Source organism: Ylistrum balloti, unplaced genomic scaffold, assembly GCF_031769215.1.
Source record: "Ylistrum balloti isolate Yb309-2 unplaced genomic scaffold, AGI_CSIRO_Ybal_v1 Utg371810, whole genome shotgun sequence".
Lineage (NCBI taxonomy): Eukaryota > Metazoa > Mollusca > Bivalvia > Pectinida > Pectinidae > Ylistrum > Ylistrum balloti.
In genome coordinates, this window is record NW_026782902.1 from 234983 (window position 1) to 257502 (window position 22520).

General features: G+C 36.1%; 2 protein-coding genes across 2 annotated transcripts in view; both read left to right on the forward strand.

The window, feature by feature from the left end:
- Positions 1–207: 207 nt before the first annotated feature.
- On the forward strand, positions 208–10689 carry LOC132563654 (THO complex subunit 7 homolog). Its single transcript, XM_060228393.1, has 8 exons — positions 208–235; positions 1332–1452; positions 1828–1955; positions 2389–2475; positions 3185–3242; positions 4729–4795; positions 5378–5447; positions 10137–10689. The coding sequence occupies exons 1-8, from the start codon at positions 220–222 to the stop codon at positions 10169–10171; spliced, it is 582 nt and encodes a 193-aa protein (XP_060084376.1). The 5' UTR covers positions 208–219; the 3' UTR covers positions 10172–10689.
- A 1199-nt stretch (positions 10690–11888) lies between these two features.
- The window catches only part of LOC132563656 (dual serine/threonine and tyrosine protein kinase-like), a 48470-nt gene continuing 37838 nt past the window's right edge, over positions 11889–22520 (forward strand). The window contains exons 1-3 of the mRNA XM_060228394.1: positions 11889–12046; positions 13858–14381; positions 15258–15993. Coding sequence (XP_060084377.1) covers positions 11926–12046; positions 13858–14381; positions 15258–15993 — 1381 coding nt within the window. The 5' untranslated portion in view covers positions 11889–11925. The remainder of the gene's footprint in view (positions 12047–13857; positions 14382–15257; positions 15994–22520) is intronic.

Below are 22520 nucleotides of genomic sequence, written 5' to 3' on the forward strand. Positions count from 1 at the left end.
GGAAAATCCGCAACTCGCACAAGTGCTTCCGCTTATATAGTTAAAAAATAGAAATCATAATTTGTGGCACAAACTCCCACAACAAGAAAGCAGCACACATATTCCCATATGATTAGAGATTGTATTATAGAATTACCTCATTTATATATACATGATCTATTAATTTTGTCATTATTTTTATAATGTCTTAAGAGGCCCTAAATCTGTAAACTAACCAAAATGTCTGTAACTGATGGTAAGACTCAAGCAAAACACGTGTCATTGGTTACCGGTACTATATATTTATACACTTACAATCATTCTTCAGTTTATATTTTATATACTTTACCTATGACTATTGAACAATTCAAATTGGGATTCAGTTATCTATAAGTTATACTTTACGTTTCAGTAAAGCCAAAAAAGCTCAAACCTTGAAGTAATCCATTGTAATGATAAGTGAATATGGAATTTAAAGTTAACGTGTAAGTCTTGACTGTAAAATCTCAAAGGGCAACAACAAATGCGTAATTAGTTATTGCAATACTAAACAAGCGGAGATGCAGGTTGATACAGATTATGAGGAAGTTTAATGGTTATCATAAGGATATCTTAAGATACTTTTGCTTGTTTGCTGAATTTATCAACCCGTGGTTAGCAGTTGTCATTTTAGGCAGGGTCTTCAAGTAGTAGCAGGTGGCCACATCAATGAACAACATGGTTTGTTTACGTCAATTTTCATTTATCATTTTGTATGCCAACACTCTAAGCGACTGAGTTATGACCCCCCTCCACCGATGTGTTTGGAACTCGTTAGGGTATGCGCTTTGCTATTTTGAAATTTCACTTTCTTGAGTTGACCAAACTTTTCATAGAGGATGTCGTTGAAGAAGAGGAAAATGCTCAGTCTCCCTTAATACCTAATCATATTCTCATACTTCTAGGTCTGTGTAAATCTCTTGTTCATGTACATGTTTTGCCCTCATTTTATGGATTTTAAGTTTGAGTTAAGATTCTCTTGGCATTCAATATATTCTGCTTTTTCACTTCTTTAAATAGTTCCTAATCAATCGTGTTTGTAGTGGTACAGTATCAAAAAGACCATCTTCTTATCTTTCTTTGTCTTTACAGTTAAATGTCACAAAGGTTACTAGATATTTGAATAGGTACTGTACCACCTTTATGATACAGAATTTGTAATTACCAGCAGGTTTCTATACATAATAATTAGGAATCAAGACATCCTCAATATAGCTGTTATTAAGTGTTGTTTTATTAATACCTATCATTATAGTTACATGTAATTGATATCACATACAAGTTTGAGGATCAAATTTTATTTGCTTTTGTAGATGACATCATCAAAAAACGACTGTTGATTGAAGGTGATGGAGGTAATGATGACAAACGAATTTGCAACCTTATAAGGACATTTCTCCGTTACTGTAACTCCTCAGAAAATGATGAGGAAAAGTAAGGCACAACAACCTCTTATATTAAGTATACATCTTTTGAAGCTTTGGGAAGATTACTTATTCAGTACACGTGTACTATAAAATCATTAATTTTGGTGGGGATTTAGTTTCATTGATCAACAAATGTCCATGAAATAGTGATTTGTTGAAAAACCAGGAAAATTGAGTTTTACAAAAAATTAAGACTTTGCAGTATTCAAATTGATTCACAATCCATTTTCTCCAAGATATTTGATCAGTTACCTAACAAGCTTTTGTAAATCAGAATTGATTTTGTTTCTTTCATGAGAAAAATCTATAGTATTCTAGTGTATGTGTTGAAAAGTCAGGATATGAAGGTGTAATTTGTTTTGGAATGATTTCTTGCTTTCAGTGTGACAAATTATCAGCGGATCTTGGCAACTCTTACCCAGTCTGAATACACTATAGAGAAATCCTGCAAAGTGTATCAGATGAACCTTAAAGAGCAGAACAACTATGACCAACTCAGTAACCAGATAGGTACACCAAACAAATCACATCTTGTCACGAACATAATTTTTCAAACTTGATGACTTCATAACCAGTGATGGCTTCATATTATAAAGCAACAAGCTCAATGCCATATTGTTACTTAAAAATTCAGGTGGAAGTCTGTACTGAATTAGACCATGAATATCAAAGAGGTGGTAGCACACCTCAAAATGTAATACCTCACATCTCCCTTTGACAAACTGATAATACAGTATAACATATTTTAAAGCTCCAAACAATATATTATAGGTTGATAACTCTGGCTAGAAAATTGTAATTATGATAATAAGTTATAATCCATGTCTTAAATAAGTCTCAAAATGAAGAAAGTTGTTCCTTTTATGGATTATTTTATTGTATATAAACATTTTTTTTAAGTATACTCCAATTCTGATAACTATTTGCTATGTATATTTTTTAGAGCAAAAAATAAAGGAAGCAACGGAGAAGATTGCAGAATGCAAAAAGGAAGTTCAGCAAGCGAAAAGAATACGTAAAAACAGACAAGGTATATACTAAATAGAATGTGATAATGTTTTTCATATTTCTTTTAATAAAGCTTATCTGCACGTCCTAAATTAATTATAATTTGAAGATGTGATGATTGTGCAAGTGTTCTGTGAAATTTTGGGTGTTAAGCGAACATGTCTGTGTATTGTTAAAATTTTGGGATTTTGGTGATTGTTTTAGTGTTTGGTGATTGTGTAATAGCAGGAAGTTAGGAATGTGTTACCTACATATAAGTAGGCATGTTGAAATTGTGTCTATTGTGTAGATTTCAACTCTTTTGTGAAAGATTAATTTTGATATATTTTTCAGGAAGTCATGTCAAAATGTAATAGCAAAAAAATTGATAAACCAAAAGTGGAACTTTGTATTAATACATGTAAAGATTGACTTTATTGATGGAAATCTGAAGAAATTCCACCATAAAAAAGTTCATTACTCCTGATGAACATAGAACATGAATATACCACTGTTCATTTGTCATTGAAATATCAAAACAAAGAGTACCCTTAACTGTTTGGTTAAAACTATAGGATTTGTTAACAAAGAGTAGCTGCACTCTGTGACCTAAAGCAGACCTAAAGTCAGACAGACTTTAATCACTCTGTATCATCTTGGTGTCCAGATGTTGCTTTGTTTGTTAATTCCTTAAGAAGTATCCCTATTCAGCAACTTCAGTTATTTCACTTACTCTACATATTTCATTTTAGAGTATGATGCTTTGGCTAAAGTGATACAGCAACACCCAGACAGACAGGAAACCACCAGGTAAGGGGAGATAACTGGCAACACATGAGTCTATATGGTAAGGGGATAGCCAGCTACACAGGAAACAGTTAATTTGCATCTTTCCTGATTTTTTTTGTCATGTTTGATACAAGTAGAGCAGTTTGGTTATGAAAAATACATCCTTACATGTATATATGTTTATAAACTACATAACAATTACATGAATAGTAGAGAGATAAAATTTGTGTAAATAAAAACTTTCCTCTGATTTCTGACATGTGACTGCCATGGTTACCAACTCAAAAAATGCAAAAAGATTGTTAATTCCAACCCAACACATCAACATTATAGAAGAAATTTCTTTCTGAATACCTGTCATAAAATCAACAACACTGTCGTGGTAACAAACTACTTACGTTTCAGCAAATTCCAACTCAGAAATCCTCCACAACATAACCATGTGTATACATGATGAAAATTTCACTTCCTTTAAAGCTAGGTTTTGATGGTTAGACACATATTCATTACTGCCCAAATAGTAATATCCAACACAAAGCTGAAATATTATTTTGAAAACAATGAAACCCCCTCATTGTCCACTTCAACATGACAAGACCAATTTCAGCAAGGATTTATTTTTCAAATCTTGATTAAAACCTTTATAATCTAATGAACAAAAATATCACCCATGGCCATGGTGAATTTAAGGTTCCATTTGAAACATCTAGGGAATGAGGATAACTTGATTTACGTCAGACAAGTAGGTTCATGAGGATAACTGGGTACAACAAGAGACATCCAAATAAGGAGTATAATTGGGTATACTTGAAACAAATAGGAGAAATAACACAGAAGACTGCTAATTTAAGGAGAAAACTTGGTTACACAGGAGACAATTAGATAAAGTAGTGATAACTGTTTACACTCCAAAAAATGGAGTGGCTACATAGCAACTTGGAAAGATAGATAACTGGATACACAGAAGAAATAGGAAGGGAGTGGATACACAGCAACTTGGAAAGATAGATAACTGGAGACTCTCCAAAAAATGGAGTGGATACATAGCAACTTGGAAAGATAGATAACTGGAGACACTCCAAAAAATAGAGTGGATACATAGCAACTTGGAAAGATAGATAACTGGAGACACTCCAAAACATGGAGTGGATACACAGCAACTTGGAAAGATAGATAACTGGAGACACAGAAGAAATAGGAAGGAATAACTGCTAGCAATGGAAACAACTAGTTAAGGAGTGATCACTTTACTTGACAACTAGGTAAGGTGGAATAAATGGGTACACAACAGTTTAGGTGGAGTGGGGATATCATTTTATACAGGGAACCACTAAGTAACTAAATATGTAGGGGGACAACTTGTTACTCATGAAGCAATTAAGTAGAAGAAGACAACCAGGCATGGATACTGATAAAGGAAATAAATTCTCTGAAGATGATTTCATATTGAAAGAAGAATGTTTGATTATATACAGTAATTTGTATGGTATTATTTCTCATTGTTCAGACAGCTGCAGTGTTTGGACAAAGAAGTAGCAAGTCTGGAAGAATCCAAGGAAATACTGGAACAAAAGGTTCTCTTAACATTTCAGTGACATTTTCAGTTTATTAACAATTTGTTCCTTAAGATACAGTATATTGCCAAGTTCTTGTTATTGTTGATATGAATCCCATGTCATGAAAAAAGCTAATCAATGTCTTCACCTTTACACTTAAAAAAAATTGTTTTATGTTTTCAAATGAAAATTAAAAAAAAAAATGTTGATTAAAAAAGAATGTTATTTCCCAAAATGAGATAACTCTAAGCAAGAAAACACTTTGAAAAAGTAGTTTAATCTGAATAATCAAAATTATCTTTGAAGTAGAATCCTTTGCTTTCAAGATCAAACTGATATGCACTGTAATGTAGTCACATGAAATGCTCAGAAATGTCTATAAGTACTTAGTTAAACTTTGGGGTCAAAAATAGAATTTTAACATTATCAGATTGCTTTCACTGGATTCAGATGGTTGTATCAGTTAAACATATGTTCACAGCAATCTTGTTACAAAATAGAAACATCCAAATGATCAGCTGACAAATTAAACTCCTAGATAATTCATACTTGAAGAACATATCCCTGGTTGTAATCCTGGCACTTAATATGCTTTTCTAGTTGGACTTGAGAAGAAAGCAGTTTCATGTGTTGATAGCATCCATCCATGAACTGGAGAAGATCCTAGAAGGTATGTCTCTAAATACATCACAGTAACTGAGAGTGATCTCCCACTGAAATTACATCACAGTGACTGAGAGCGACCTTCTCCCACCGAAATTACATGATAGTGACTGAGAGTGATCTTCTCCCACCGACATTACATCACAGTGACTGAGAGTGATCTTCTCCCACTGACATTACATGGTAGTGACTGAGAGTGATCTTCTCCCACCAACATTACATCACAGTGACTGAGAGTGATCTTCTCCCACCGACATTACATCACAGTGACCGAGAGTGATCTTCTCCCACTGACATTACATGATAGTGACTGAGAGTGACCTTCTCTCACCGACATTACATCACAGTGACTGAGAGTGACCTTCTCCCACCGACATTACATCACAGTGACTGAGAGTGATCTCCCACCGACATTACATGATAGTGACTTAGAGTGATCTTCTCCCACCGACATTACATCACAGTGACTGAGAGTGACCTTCTCCCACCGACATTACATGATAGTGACTGAGAGTGATCTTCTCCCACCGACAACATTACATCACAGTGACTGAGAGTGATCTTCTCCCACCAACATTACATCACAGTGACTGAGAGTGATCTTCTCCCACCGACATTACATCACAGTGACCGAGAGTGATCTTCTCCCACCGACAACATTACATCACAGTGACTGAGAGTGATCTTCTCCCACCGACATTACATCACAGTGACCGAGAGTGATCTTCTCCCACCGACATTACATGATAGTGACTGAGAGTGACCTTCTCCTACCGACATTACATGATAGTGACTGAGAGTGATCTTCTCCCACCGACATTACATCACAGTGACTGAGAGTGATCTTCTCCCACCGACATTACATCACATTGACTGAGAATGACCTCCCACCGACATTACATCACAGTGACTGAGAGTGACCTTCTCTCACCGACATTACATCACAGTGACCGAGAGTGATCTTCTCCCACCGACATTACATGATAGTGACTGAGAGTGACCTTCTCCTACCGACATTACATGATAGTGACTGAGAGTGATCTTCTCTCACTGACATTACATCACAGTGACTGAGAGTGATCTTCTCCCACCGACATTACATCACAGTGACTGAGAGTGATCTTCTCCCACCGACATTACATCACATTGACTGAGAATGACCTCCCACCGACATTACATCACAGTGACCGAGAGTGATCTTCTCCCACCGACATTACATGATAGTGACTGAGAGTGACCTTCTCTCACCGACATTACATCACAGTGACTGAGAGTGATCTTCTCCCACCGACATTACATCACAGTGACTGAGAGTGACCTTCTCCCACCGACATTACATCACAGTGACTGAGAGTGATCTTCTCCCACTGACATTACATCACAGTGACTGAGAGTGATCTTCTCCCACTGACATTACATCACAGTGACTGAGAGTGACCTTCTCCCACCGACATTACATCACAGTGACTGAGAGTGATCTTCTCCCACCGACATTACATCACAGTGACCGAGAGTGATCTTCTCCCACCGACATTACATCATAGTGACTGAGAATGATCTTCTCCCACCGACATTACATCACAGTGACTGACAGTGATCTTCTCCCACTGACATTACATCACAGTGACTGAGAGTGATCTTCTCCCACCAACATTACATCACAGTGACTGAGAGTGATCTTCTCCCACCAACATTACATCACAGTGACCGAGAGTGATCTTCTCCCACCGACATTACATGATAGTGACTGAGAGTGACCTTCTCTCACCGACATTACATCACAGTGACTGAGAGTGACCTTCTCCCACCGACATTACATCACAGTGACTGAGAGTGATCTTCTCCCACTGACATTACATCACAGTGACTGAGAGTGACATTCTCCCACCAACATTACATCACAGTGACTGAGAGTGATCTTCTCCCACCGACATTACATGATAGTGACTGAGAGTGACCTTCTCCCACCGACATTACATCACAGTGACTGACAGTGATCTTCTCCCACTGACATTACATGATAGTGACTGAGAGTGATCTTCTCTCACCAACATTACATGATAGTGACTGAGAGTGATCTTCTCCCACTGACATTACATCACAGTGACTGAGAATGACCTCCCACCGACATTACATCACAGTGACCGAGAGTGATCTTCTCCCACCGACATTACATCACAGTGACTGAGAGTGATCTTCTCCCACCGACATTACACCACAGTGACTGAGAGTGACCTTCTCCCACCGACATTACATCACAGTGACTGAGAGTGATCTTCTCCACCGACATTACATCACAGTGACTGAGAGTGATCTTCTCCCACTGACATTACATGATAGTGACTGAGAGTGATCTTCTCCCACTGACATTACATCACAGTGACTGAGAGTGATCTTCTCCCACCGACATAACATCACAGTGACTGAGAGTGATCTTCTCCCACCGACATTACATGATAGTGACTGAGAGTGATCTTCTCCCACCAACATTACATGATAGTGACTGAGAGTGACCTTCTCCCACCGACATTACATGATAGTGACTGAGAGTGAGCTTCTCCCACCGACATTACATCAGTGACTGAGAGTGATCTTCTCCCACCGACATTACATCACAGTGACTGAGAGTGATCTTCTCCCACTGACATTACATCACAGTGACTGAGAGTGATCTTCTCCCACCGACATTACATCACAGTGACTGAGAGTGATCTTCTCCCACCGACATTACATGATAGTGACTGAGAGTGATCTTCTCCCACTGACAAGATTTTTCTGTTCCAACTTCACTTCTTGTGACAGACTCCTTATTCGTTAACAGAACTCATAATATTATGATAGTGCAATGTCAGGTGATCATGTCAAGGTTATGAAAATTCAAATTTAGAGTTAATAGATGAAAGTGGTCCTTTAATACCTATATGGGGTTCCAGTTTCCATCGATTCCAAAATTGGCCTTATCAACACACATTGAAATAGAAAGAATCAATATAAGTGACATATGAAGGTAAAAGGCTTTCATGTAAGCTTTATGGAAATCTTAATTCACCAAAAATACATATGGATTCTCTTAATTGAAATTTCTGGAAAGAAGACTCTAAGATGAAATTTATTCTTTTTATTTGTAGTTTGTTTTATTTATGGTCATCTTGCTTCGTTGTCGTGCGTCATGAGTAAACTTTGATTTATCATTTCATCAATTCAGAAATTTGATTCGACCCCCTTGAGGTTGAGGGAGGGGGCCCCAAATTGGGAGATGCTAAAATTAAATTTAAAACCCTACTGCTCCTTTCTGTCTGAGTGGATTTCCACAAGCTTTGGTCTGATTCGTCAGTTAGGTTAGGCAATTATTACTTAAATTCAGAAAGTTGATTCAAACCCTAGAGACTTTGGTTCAGGGCCCCAAAAGAGGAAAATAATCAATATTTCGCTTCAAAACACTACAACAGTAAAACATGTTTATAACGAACACGCTTACAACGAATTAATGGTTATAACGTAGTGTTTTTCATTTCCCATCAATCATCCTTTCATCTATATGTTAAAATCAAAATATATAACGAATTTCACATAACGAATTAATGTCTATAACGTAGCAGCTTTTGGATCCGCTCAGGTGAATATCAGTGCTATTTAATAACCATATAACGTAGTGGCCTCGGGCAGTGATCACACCTGAGTAAAGTAAGTCGTGTGTCCTGTATCGACACCCGTGTCCAGGTAAGCTTCAATTACATACAGGTAAGACTGACGAATAAAGTGAGTTGTTGTTATACGTAACTGCGTTCTATTGTTTTTTGAGTTTCGAGTTACTGAACTGATCTTATCGATATAAAATCTTTGCGTTCTGTTCTTGTTGTCGTCATTTTGGAAATGGCTTCTTCGTCGCTGTCTCGTAAGCGGAAGGTGTTAACAATTGAAACCAAATACCAAATTATTGTTTATTTGGACATACCATACATGTAATAAAATATAATCATGAAATAAGACCCCTTTATTTTTATTGTATGTACAATTCCTATAACGAATTATGCGTGACTGTTTGCGAAAATTTGTTATATGTGTATAACGAACTAAATTTCTTGGTTCCTAGAGGTTCGTTATAAACATGTTTTACTGTACTCTTAAATGCTTTAATGGATTTCAACCAAATTTGGTCTGAAACATCATTGATAGTAGGAAATTATTTCTTAAATTTGGAAAGTTGATCAACGCCTAGTTAATAGAAATAACCTTGATCCTCTTGAAAAGTCACAGGGATCAAATGTGTTGAAATGCTTAAGCAACTTCTTTCAATAATGGAAATACCAAGGGTCTTGCTACTGGGCCTGTAGCTTGCTTTTTCAACAAGCAATTTGTCTCGAGTAATGGCATTTGTGCAGTGCATGTATAAAGAATATGATTTTGAGTTTGCAAAAATGTCTTGATGAACCAACATTGCCTTTTATGTAAGTTGTAGAGTAGCTGAACAGTTTATTTTAGGTCTTTCAAAGTCAGATGACTGTTAAGACCTATAGGTCTCTTGTTTAAAAAGATCTGTACAAAATTGGTGGTATTATGTGTCAAACACATTATAGTTTTTTTTACCAAAATATTTTATTTATTTCTCCTCATTGAGTCATTTCTTTGTTTCTGTAAAATGTGTTAAATAATTTCATTGTTTGAATTCTACATTTAAAATCATTACTCTGTTTAGATGATGAGAAGAAAGAGTCCATGGATACAAGCTGACGGATGTGCTTGTATTGTGTTCATTAAGAAAATCTCCAAGATCAATATCAACGGAACTGAGCAAGAGAAAGAAACTTTGGTTAAACTCCCATTGATTGGGAATGATGGAACAATGAAGGGGGTAGCTCTTGATGCTGTAATCCAAATTGTTGGTGTTTGAGGAAAATTGATAATTTGGTTAACTTGTGGTAACATTGCTTCAGGTATCTAACTACAGGTTAGGGCCTGTTCATAAAAAATAACAGAAAAAGTTTAAACTAAATTGTCTACAGAGGTTATTATTATTTTTTTTAATGGTATTAATAAATCATTGAAAGTTTTTTTTTACTGAATTTGGTCAAAGATAGTCACCAATCATTTCATTGTCAATACAGTTAATTAATGAAGATAAATAGAATCAGGCACATCCTCTCATCTTGGTAAATTTCATATGAGATCAGTCATCATGAATATTTGATACATTACATAATTTTCACCTTAATTTACCAGATATGTAATTACTTTGTTTTAACATTCACTTTGTCATTTACTAAATAAAAGTTATATTGATTTAGAAATACTTATGTCTTTTGTTTTATTTCCTTGCTTGCTTTTAGTCTGAACAAAGTTAACCATCATATTCACCTTTCAGTGTAATATAGGTGAGTCAGTATTCACATCGGAAACATAAAGGTAGGCAAATCACTGTAAATGAGTGTTGATAAGTTACAGGTGTAACATAGGTATTACAGGTAAGTCAGTATTCACTGCAGGAACATCAAGTACACTGACAAAATTGGTCCCAAGTTATAGCGGATGTCAAAGGTATCAAATCTTTCAGCCAGAACTGTTCTCTACAAAGCTAACAGGTACAGGTTGACATGCCCAACTTGTATATTCTAGGTAAAGTTAAATGTGACATGTTATTCTGGTCAGATTGTGTGCAGTGCTCACACGATGACACTGGGTATTGTTTGATAGTAACCAGTATATAAACTATGTGACAATGTTATTCTAATAAATTACCTTCCACATCCATTTCAATTAATAAAGATAATTAGTAAACAATCAAAAAGTCGCAAAATAAACGACTTCAGGTAAACACTTCGCATGCCTAAACTAGATTTCACTGTCATTTCAGTGATACAAGTAATCAAACCTATATTTTTGTATTGTCTTACTAAAGCAAAAGGGTACAATATTTTATAAATACAAAGAAAAAGGTCATCTTATTCATAATGTGTATTCAGAAATTTGAATTCGCGAGAAAATGACTCCTTGTATTTAGAACAACTAAAGAATGATCTGTCATTGTTATTAGTCTTGAATTAAACATTGGAAAACAAAATAAACTAAGGATTAAATAGCTAATTTACAACTGATCGCTTCCTCACACTTTTGGAACGCACAACTTTCAATATGTTACAGAGCTACCTCCATGCGGCCATTTTTTCCCCAAACGTTTTACTTGTAGTATTATGTAAGAATAATTTCCATGGTCGAAAAAAGGAAACACAAAAACATAAAGAATTATTCTTCATTGTAAATAATAGCGATTTCCAGTTTTAATCTGAATTTCAATAACATGTAGAGACTGACAAATGACACTATAACTCTGTCGTCTAAATCATTGCTACCGCATAAACAAAGGCCAGCTGATCGCGATAAAGGGAAACAACTCTAGTCAATACGCGCGACTAATCCCAGTTGAAAACGAAAATGGAGGAGATAACAGGCGGAAGGCACAGCTTCTGAAGTTTCATTTCTTTCATAGGATGGCGAGCGTGGCAACTGAAATCAACCGTTTCATGAGTTGCTCCAAAAGACTACAAATTATCTTAGACGACACTAAACGATGTTTTGATGATATCAATGAATCGGGAAAATCCGAAGCTGGTGAGTAGATGCGACCTCTGGGTCACAAGATGCAGTCAGAGTTTCACAAGTTCAGAAGGGCGTAACACTCTTGTCTAAAACATTTGTCTTTTAAAATTGATGAGAAAATTGTCGAATATGAAGATATATAAAGTAGTATTAATATTTTAATTTCGTTAACATACTATTAGATTGAAAAAATTTAAACCAGGAAAGTTCTTGATGACAAAGCTTGATATTATCGTTGTGACGTATATAACATGACCGTTTATCTGATCTAGATAGTAACGCGTTTTGATGATTTGTGTATCGTTGTCTCGTTTATTGATAGCATTCATTTGCATTGTTAATAAGTATAAATTTTGGAGTGCATCAATGGACAAATTTGAATCTTCACATTATCTTCCTTCCAATCAGCAATATCCAGGTTCTGTTTATATCCATTTCATGTCACAGTCAACCGTAAATGGCATATAGTCTGCATTTATATATATATTCCCAACTTTTAATTAAGCAAGCTCTAATAAGTCCAATGAATCAGTTGTGATTCTCTCTGGCAATATAATTCTGGTTTAGGTTTACATAATTTTCAACTTCAGAAATGCAGCAATATTTTTCTATTGTTGAAAAGAAAGATTTAAGTATATTATTTCCAGATAATGGGTGTAAAAAAGAGGTTGACAGAGAGTTATTGAGGTCCAATGAAACAAAAAGAACAAGGAAAACGAACCTTTATCTTACAACATTTACAAGTTCAACAATTAACATAAGCTCTGTAGAGTTTTTTTACTATGATGCCACAGAGGAAACAAATGTTTTGTTTTGGATGTTGGATGGAAACTTCTGGGAGATGGGTGGGGGTTGGAGATGGGAATCAACAAGCCAGTTGGGCAACAGCTAAACAATTGGCAGACACCCAGGTACCAGTTCATTTTACACCCATGACAAAAAAGTAGTCTGAAACGCATATGTGAATGAATTTACCATAAAAAACTGTCTGCACATAATGATCATAGTTACTGAGGCAGTTGCCATCAATGATATATTCTACCTTTTTGATATTGATTAACATGTCATGCATATCTACTAAGTCTACATTCATGCCAAAGTTGAATATAAATCTCTTACCACATTTGTAATCTTAGTAAGATATCTAACAGGAAATACCACAGCCCTAAAATAAAAATGTACAATATGAGACATAACCCCATAACTCCAATACTTGTCACTGGTTACATTGTCTTGTGATAAGATCTACAAATCTGGAATGTGATTTATTTAATGACACAATGAGTCAACATATCTTAATAAATAATACCTGAATACATATTTGTTTTTCTGTCTCAGGCCACCATCTTGTAATTCAATACCAATTAAAACTATGGTTCCTTATATCACCTTAACATCTCTTGCAAACTAAGTATATGTGAGTAAGGACCCTGTGTGTTTGACAAGTCAAGTAATATCATTTTTATGTTATTCTATAATCATAAAGATTGATTTGAAAAATATGCAATGTAACTGAGCCATAACACAAAAAAACATAACATTGAATTGTATATGTAGAATCTACTATTTTATATCATAGCTTCATAATGTCATAACATCTTTTATTTAAAAAAAAAATGTACAGAATTTTACTTATATCTGAAGACTGAGGCTAAATAGTAACTAGCAAACCAGATATGCTGTATTCTGTCCTCGTAAGCTTAAAATAATTTAATGTATTGGATTTACTTATCAAATAACCTTCAAAGTGTCAAGCTAGAAACATCTTCATGTAGCATATGAATGGTATAGGTTCTATTGCTGTATTTGATCTTATTTTTCAGGTCAGCTGTTTTCAGCTGAGCTACTGCAGGAGGAAGAGCAGGAAATCCTGGCCACAGCAAGAAAACCCCCAGGCATTGTCATTTTTGGACAGAACTCCCACTGCAAATCCTGTGTGGTTAACGAGATCTTCAATCGAAATATTTTCCCTAGATTTGATAATGGAGATATCAATGGAAATAATCGGATGGTTCAATTTAAATATGGAAGCAATCTTTCTGTTGGCTTATCACTTCCAGATGGTTACGATCTGGCTGAAAATTTGGAAGCCTATAAGAGGCCCTGGAGTACAATACCAATACAGGACATTGAAATTTCAGAAAACTCCAATTTAGATGGTGCTAACGGAACAGCTGTGTTGGAAGTATCTCTGAATCACTCGATGCTCCGTCAAGGAGCTAAAGTGATAGTATCTCCGTCCATGAATGACTTTGGAAATGACCTTGAACAGAAATACAGTAAATGTTGTGAGAAGATCTCTCCCATCCTGCTTTATGCATTCCAGACTTTGGAACTTACAGAAAGTGTAGGTCACTTTTTACTTGCTTGAATGGCGTTGGGGTTAAATATGTATATATATGTAGGAAAAAGTTAAAAGAAAACATGACAAGAATTTAAGCTATATTATCTCCTGGGTAAATATGACATCACTATAGAACTGTTATTCATGACATCTCATTTCATTTCTATGTAAAACATCTGAAGAAGAAATGAATGTGCTGATGTGATGTCATGAATAACAGTTCAATAGTTCCTTCCATGTGACTATCTGATGAAACTTTCTAATATGGAAATATTTGAAAGTTCTTTTTTCCACATGTATCCAGATGTTCACTGATGTACTATGGTACATTTATATGTTGTTTATGTACTCGAGCTTATAAGGTGGTACTAGTTTCTCCAAAGTTTCTAGGTTAAACATCTGAAGAAAAGAGAAGTTATATTTTACAATTTGTAGTGTTTTCCAGTCTTTTAACTTTTTTCTATATTTGCTGGGAAGACTACATGTATATATATATATATATATATATATATACACACATGTAGTCGCAATTATTCAGTTCATGCCAGACCTATGTAAAGAGTTGATAGAAAATCAAAATTATTCAGCCATGAGTGCATTGAGCAGTGAGTAGTGAATTTGTCACGTCAGGTATTGTTGAGACCTCTGTAACTGGTCAGTTTTCTAACGTTGATGACATGGTGCTGATGGTAATAATAGTACCAATGTTACACACTTAGAAAATGTCTACGGTGCTGATGTATGGACTTGCTGTGACACTTGGTTGGTTGTTTTATGTATTAAGGTCTAAACTAAAATGATGAACCAGACTCTGTGAAAATTCATCAAATTCAATTTTGCTTATTTTGATGTTTCTTTTGTTTTTTGTTTTTTCTGCAGGATTTAAATTTCCTGAAGAAGTTACAGACTGTAAGTCATTATCAGCCAGTGTGTTTCGTTGGGATAAATACCAGAACTTCAGATTCTAGTGATGAAAGGACAACAGATGAAAATGTATCACAACAAAGACTTCAGTCAGAAACAAATTTCAATGGTGTTGTAGATACTCTCGATGACAATGAAAACCACAACCTTTTGACTAGTATTGATGAACCAGAATACCATGTATCTCCCATGTCGTCGCCTTTGTCGAGAAGTCAGTCCAAAAAGGTGTGTAGAGCTGTGATATTGTCGTCTTCTACAGTGTTCCAACAACTCTGTGATATTGGTTACTTGAGTGAAAGTCCAGGTGCTAGAAACCTTTCCAGTACAATGACTACTGATTATTACGAGGTCGATAGTGAACTTATCGATAATTTTTCCTCATTTTCTTCAAGGATTGTGTATTTTGTTCAACAGACAATTCAGCGGTATCTTGTTAATGCAGCAACCGTTCTAAACAACTGTCATGAACGTTGTCTCAATATGTTCATTGTCTCCGCCTTTGACATGGCCCGTGACATGATGATCACGCCTAAAAAACTTGAATTTGCACGTGAAAAAGAGACAGAGTTGTACAAATCTCTAATGAAGATTTCTGTGGAAAAAGGAGATGAGATAAAAACAATGATATCAGAGACCATTCAAGGCATTCATCAGGAATTGGTTGATAAAGCAGCTCAGTATGAGTTTTTAGGTAATAAATTCAAACCTTGTGATCTTCTAAATATTTCTTTTTCAGTTATCCCCTTGTCTCAGATGGTACAATGCTCAGCTCTCATTAATTAATTATATGCCCGTTTTGTATACTACATGTAAGCCAGCTGTCTTTTGCATAGGAATTTTCAAGAATTTCAAAATAGGAAGTTTCAAAGAAATTTATTACCATGAAATAGACAGGAATGATAGACACTGATTATATTGTAATATAATCTTTTTCATGAAATGGGACAGGGATAGTAAGCAATGGTTATATTGTAATATAGTCTGTTTCATGAAATAGGACATGGATAGTAACAATGGTTATATTGTGATCTAGTCTGTTTTTAGGAAATAGGACATAGATAGTAACAATGGTTACTCTCGTGTGTCAAATAAACATACATGTACGTTTTTTTTTTTTTTTGAGAAAAAATCCGCCCTGTACGATGCTTATTTTGGTATTTACGTTTTTTGAAAAATCAGCGCGCGGACGAGCTTCACCTACCGTGCCAAGGTTGAAAAAAATCAATGTTCTGTCCCAAGGAAAATTCCATTGCGAACCCCTGTAACTGGTGACCTGATGGTATCGTCCACCGTCGGTAAAACGAAGACAACTAGGCTCAGCATTGCATCGCATTTTCAGTTCAACCAAAGCGGAATCTCAAAATTCGTGAATGGAAAACACATTTGTTTGATATTCCCGTGATGTGTGATGATATTCTCAACTGTTTATCACTGCTTACTTCAAAACGCGAAATCATATTTTCACCGTGTTGCAACGAATGTCCCTCGGGATATAACCAGAAATGGAATAGCCCAATCTGTCCTTGGCCTGAGCTTGTTTTTCGAGCGCCGTCATTTCTGGGAAATGTCCTGGCACAGTGTTTTGCTGTACGTAATGCATCGTGATTGTGACAAATAAATTTTGATTTTACAGAAATCTGTTGCGATGTTGGGATTTTTCGGTAGGATTAGTGTGCTGGCCACAAAGCTGGAGATCACTCCGCCCTGTACTTTTATTAATTTCCTGAGAATTTTCTGCCCTATATTTTTATTCCGCCCTCTACTTCTATTTGGCTCACGAGAGTATATTGTAATATAATCTGTTTCAGGAAAAAGGACAGGGATAGTAACAATGGTTATATTGTAATATAATCTGTTTCAGGAAATTGGATATTGATAGTAAACAATGGTTATATTGTAATATAATCTGTTTCAGGAAATTGGATATTGATAGTAAACAATGGTTATATTGTAATATAATCTGTTTCAGGAAAAAGGACAGGGATAGTAACAATGGTTATATTGTAATATAATCTGTTTCAGAAAAAAGGACAGGGATAGTAACAACAGTTATATTGTAATAAAGTCTGTTTCAGGAAAAAGGACAAGGATAGTAACAACGGTTCTATTGTAATATAGTCTGTTTCATGAAATAGGACATGGATAGTAACAACAGTTATATTGTAATATAGTCTGTTTCATGAAATAGGACATGGATAGTAACAACAGTTATATTGTAATATAGTCTGTTCATGAAATAGGACAGGGATAGTAACAACGGCTATATTGTAATATAGTCTGTTTCATGAAATAGGACAGGGATAGTAAGTGATGATTATATTGTAATATAGTCTGTTTCACGAAATAGGACAGGGATAGTGAACAATGATTATATGATATACATGTAACTGAAATGTTGTGATGCAGAAATCTAGAAAATTGGTATAGGTAACAGTTAATGTATATTTGTACAGTATATTTACCTGTACCTAATTATTTCCTGTAGTAATCATGATGAAATCTGAGTGGATAAGCAATCATATTGAATATATTGCATTAGTTAAGTGTTAATGACTTCGATGATTGAATTTACCTTGACCGTTTACTAGTGATAGACTTAGTAACCTGAATCTAGATTTGATAGAATGAGATAATGTATTTCAATGCAAACAATTAAGGATTTTGTGTAAATTTTCACTTTTCACTTGAAACTTTTGAACCAGTTGCAAAAAAAGTTTTCATCTTACCAAATCTGGGGACGAAAATTGATAACATATCATGACAACTTTATTGTCTATGAAATAGATGCAAATGTGGGATTCTATTTATCAAATACTTAACCTAGCCTTTTTTGTGCCAACACTTTCAAAAACAACCATAAACTCAATTAATGCCTCTTAATGTGCAGTATTGTTGTGATGTCATATTGTAACTCTACAATTGAAATCTTTCACTAAGTAATCTACTGATTTTAAAAGAAAAAAGATAATGATGAATATTTCTTCAATTCACCATTTTAATATATTTTAAAAAGCTATGTCTGTTTGGAATGGGGAAGAGAGTGTGTCAAATACACTAAATAGTCTACATTTGGGGGATGTAGGAGAGTGTGTCAAATACACTACATAGTCTACATTTGGGGGATGTAGGAGAGTGTGTCAAATACACTACATAATCTGTATTTGGGGGAGGGGGATGTAGGAGAGTGTGTCAAATACACTACATAGTCTGTATTTGGGGATGTAGGAGAGTGTGTCAAATACACTACATAGTCTGTATTTGGGGGATGTATGAGAGTGTGTCAAATACACTACATAGTCTGTATTTGGGGGAGGGGGATGTAGGAGAGTGTGTCAAATACACTATATAGTCTACATTTGGGGGATGTAGGAGAGTGTGTCAAATACACTACATAGTCTACATTTGGGGGATGTAGGAGAGTGTGTCAAATACACTACATAATCTGTATTTGGGGGAGGGGGATGTAGGAGAGTGTGTCAAATACACTACATAGTCTGTATTTGGGGATGTAGGAGAGTGTGTCAAATACACTACATAGTCTGTATTTGGGGGATGTAGGAGAGTGTGTCAAATACACTACATAGTCTGTATTTGGGGGAGGGGGATGTAGGAGAGTGTGTCAAATACACTATATAGTCTACATTTGTGGGATGTAGGAGAGTGTGTCAAATACACTACATAGTCTACATTTGGGGGATGTAGGAGAGTGTGTCAAATACACTACATAGTCTACATTTGGGGAGATGTAGGAGAGTGTGTCAAATACACTACATAGTCTTATTTGGGGGATGGGGATGTAGGAGAGTGTGTCAAATATACTATATAGTCTACATTTGGGGGATGTAGGAGATTGTGTCAAATACACTACATAGTCTACATTTGGGGGATGTAGGAGAGTGTGTCAAATACACTACATAGTCTACATTTTGGGAGATGTAGGAGAGTGTGTCAAATACACTACATAGTCTACATTTGGGGGGTGTAGAAGAGTGTGTCAAATACACTACATATTCTACATTTGGGGGATGTAGGAGAGTGTGTCAAATACACTACATAGTCTACATTTGGGGGATGTAGGAGAGTGTGTCAAATACACTACATAGTCTACATTTGGGGGTTGTAGGAGAGTGTGTCAAATACACTACATAGTCTGTATTTGGGGGATGTAGGAGAGTGTGTCAAATACACTACATAGTCTACATTTGGGGGATGTAGGAGAGTGTGTCAAATACACTACACAGTCTACATTTGGGGGATGTAGGAGAGTGTGTCAAATACACTACATAGTCTGTATTTGGGGGAGGGGGATGTAGGAGAGTGTGTCAAATACACTACATAGTCTACATTTGGGGGATGTAGGAGAGTGTGTCAAATACACTACATAGTCTACATTTGGGGGATGTAGGAGAGTGTGTCAAATACACTAAATAGTCTACATTTGGGGGATGTAGGAGAGTGTGTCAAATACACTACATAGTCTACATTTGGGGGATGTAGGAGAGTGTGTCAAATACACTACATAGTCTACATTTGGGGGATGTAGGAGAGTGTGTCAAATACACTACATAGTCTACATTTGGGGGATGTAGGAGAGTGTGTCAAATACACTACACAGTCTACATTTGGGGGATGTAGGAGAGTGTGTCAAATACACTACATAGTCTGTATTTGGGGGAGGGGGATGTAGGAGAGTGTCAAATACACTACATAGTCTACATTTGGGGGATGTAGGAGAGTGTGTCAAATACACTACATTGTCTACATTTGGGGAGATGTAGGAGAGTGTCAAATACATTACATAGTCTACATTTGGGGGATGTAGGAGAGTGTGTCAAATACACTACATAGTCTACATTTGGGGGATGTAGGAGAGTGTGTCAAATACACTACACAGTCTACATTTGGGGGATGTAGGAGAGTGTGTCAAATACACTACAGAGTCTTTATTTGGGGGAGGGGGATGTCGGAGAGTGTCAAATACACTACATAGTCTACATTTTGGGGATGTAGGAGAGTGTGTCAAATACACTACACAGTCTACATTTGGGGGATGTAGGAGAGTGTGTCAAATACACTACATAGTCTGTATTTGGGGGAGGGGGATGTAGGAGAGTGTGTCAAATACACTACATTGTCTACATTTGGGGAGATGTAGGAGAGTGTGTCAAATACATTACATAGTCTACATTTGGGGGATGTAGGAGAGTGTGTCAAATACACTACATAGTCTACATTTTGGGAGATGTAGGAGAGTGTGTCAAATACACTACATAGTCTACATTTTGGGAGATGTAGGAGAGTGTGTCAAATACACTACATAGTCTACATTTGGGGGATGTAGGAGAGTGTGTCAAATACACTACATAGTCTACATTTGGGGAGATGTAGGAGAGTGTGTCAAATACACTACATAGTCTGTATTTGGGGGATGTAGGAGAGTGTGTCAAATACACTACATAGTCTACATTTGTAGGGAGATGTAGGAGAGTGTGTCAAATATACTATATAGTCTACATTTCGGGGAAGTAGGAGAGTGTGTCAAATACACTACAAAGTCTACATTTGGGGAATGTAGGAGAGTGTGTCAAATACACTACACAGTCTACATTTGGGGAGATGTAGGAGAGTGTGTCAAATACACTACATAGTCTGTATTTGGGGGATGTAGGAGAGTGTGTCAAATACACTACATAGTCTACATTTGGGGGATGTAGGAGAGTGTGTCAAATATACTATATAGTCTACATTTCGGGGAAGTAGGAGAGTGTGTCAAATACACTACAAAGTCTACATTTGGGGGATGTAGGAGAGTGTGTCAAATATACTATATAGTCTACATTTCGGGGAAGTAGGAGAGTGTGTCAAATACACTACATAGTCTGTATTTGGGGGATGTAGGAGAGTGTGTCAAATACACTACATAGTCTGTATTTGGGGGAGGGGGATGTAGGAGAGTGTGTCAAATACACTACATAGTCTACATTTGGGGGATATAGGAGAGTGTGTCTAATACACTACATAGTCTGTATTTGGGGGAGGGGGATGTCGGAGAGTGTCAAATACACTACATAGTCTACATTTGGTGGATGTAGGAGAGTGTGTCAAATACACTACATAGTCTGTATTTGGGGGAGGGTGATGTAGGAGAGTGTGTCAAATACACTACATAGTCTGTATTTGGGGGAGGGGGATGTAGGAGAGTGTGTCAAATACACTACATAGTCTGTATTTGGGGGAGGGGGATGTAGGAGAGTGTGTCAAATACACTACATAGTGTAACAAGGCCTTCAGTTCAGAATGTAATTATGCATGTATATAAGTTTTTTAAGTTTACCGCCATTCATTAACTTCAAATAACGCACCTGCGTGCGTGATCAGCCGAGATTTAACCAGAGGCGGACATATTTGACAATAGCGGGTGCATGTTTTCTTACAAGAACGCAAAAGACTGCTTGCGGTGAGTTTCTACTCATATATAAGATATTTAATGTTGTACCGTTCTTTATTGTAACCTTAACTAAGCTGCACACACTGTAAATATCAAATTGTGCCTTGTAATGCGTTCTATATGAGGCGTACAGGTGTGTTATTGTTTACGTACAGGTGTGACATTGTTTACGTTCAGGTGTGCTGCTGTTTAAAACTGTTGATAAATAGTTATTTGATAACCAATTGATTATGATAAGTAATCTGGATTTAGTACATTGTAGATTAGGGAATTTAGAGCATTCGTTTGTGAAATTCACGTGTATATATATTTCACCCCGCTGGAAGGTTTAAATATTAAGGTTGCTTGACTGGTGTTTTTGTGGAAATATTTTCAAAGTTTAATTTCAATTATTATTACATTCTTGGGTTGAAACAGTGTCTTCTTAATATTATTCATAAGGAAATGTGCTAAATTTAGGCATTTTAAGTGATTTGGGTACAATTTTGTCTGTTGTAGTTTGAACCTAGCACATATCCACCCGTTCGTAAATTCCCCTCTCATCACTACTTTGGTGGTTACGCTCATGAACCCCACTGTTGGGAGCTGCATTATTCTTTGTGGATGTAGTTTCACTGCTATTGGTGGATCGTGGAACTGATGACGTCATGATGTGACATTGTAACTTTTCCTTTGTGGAAGTGTCTATGCTTTGGATCCTCTGTGGATGAACTGAAACTCATGAGTGTGTGGACCTGTGTGGATACATAGGTGGACTGTACCTGTGGGAC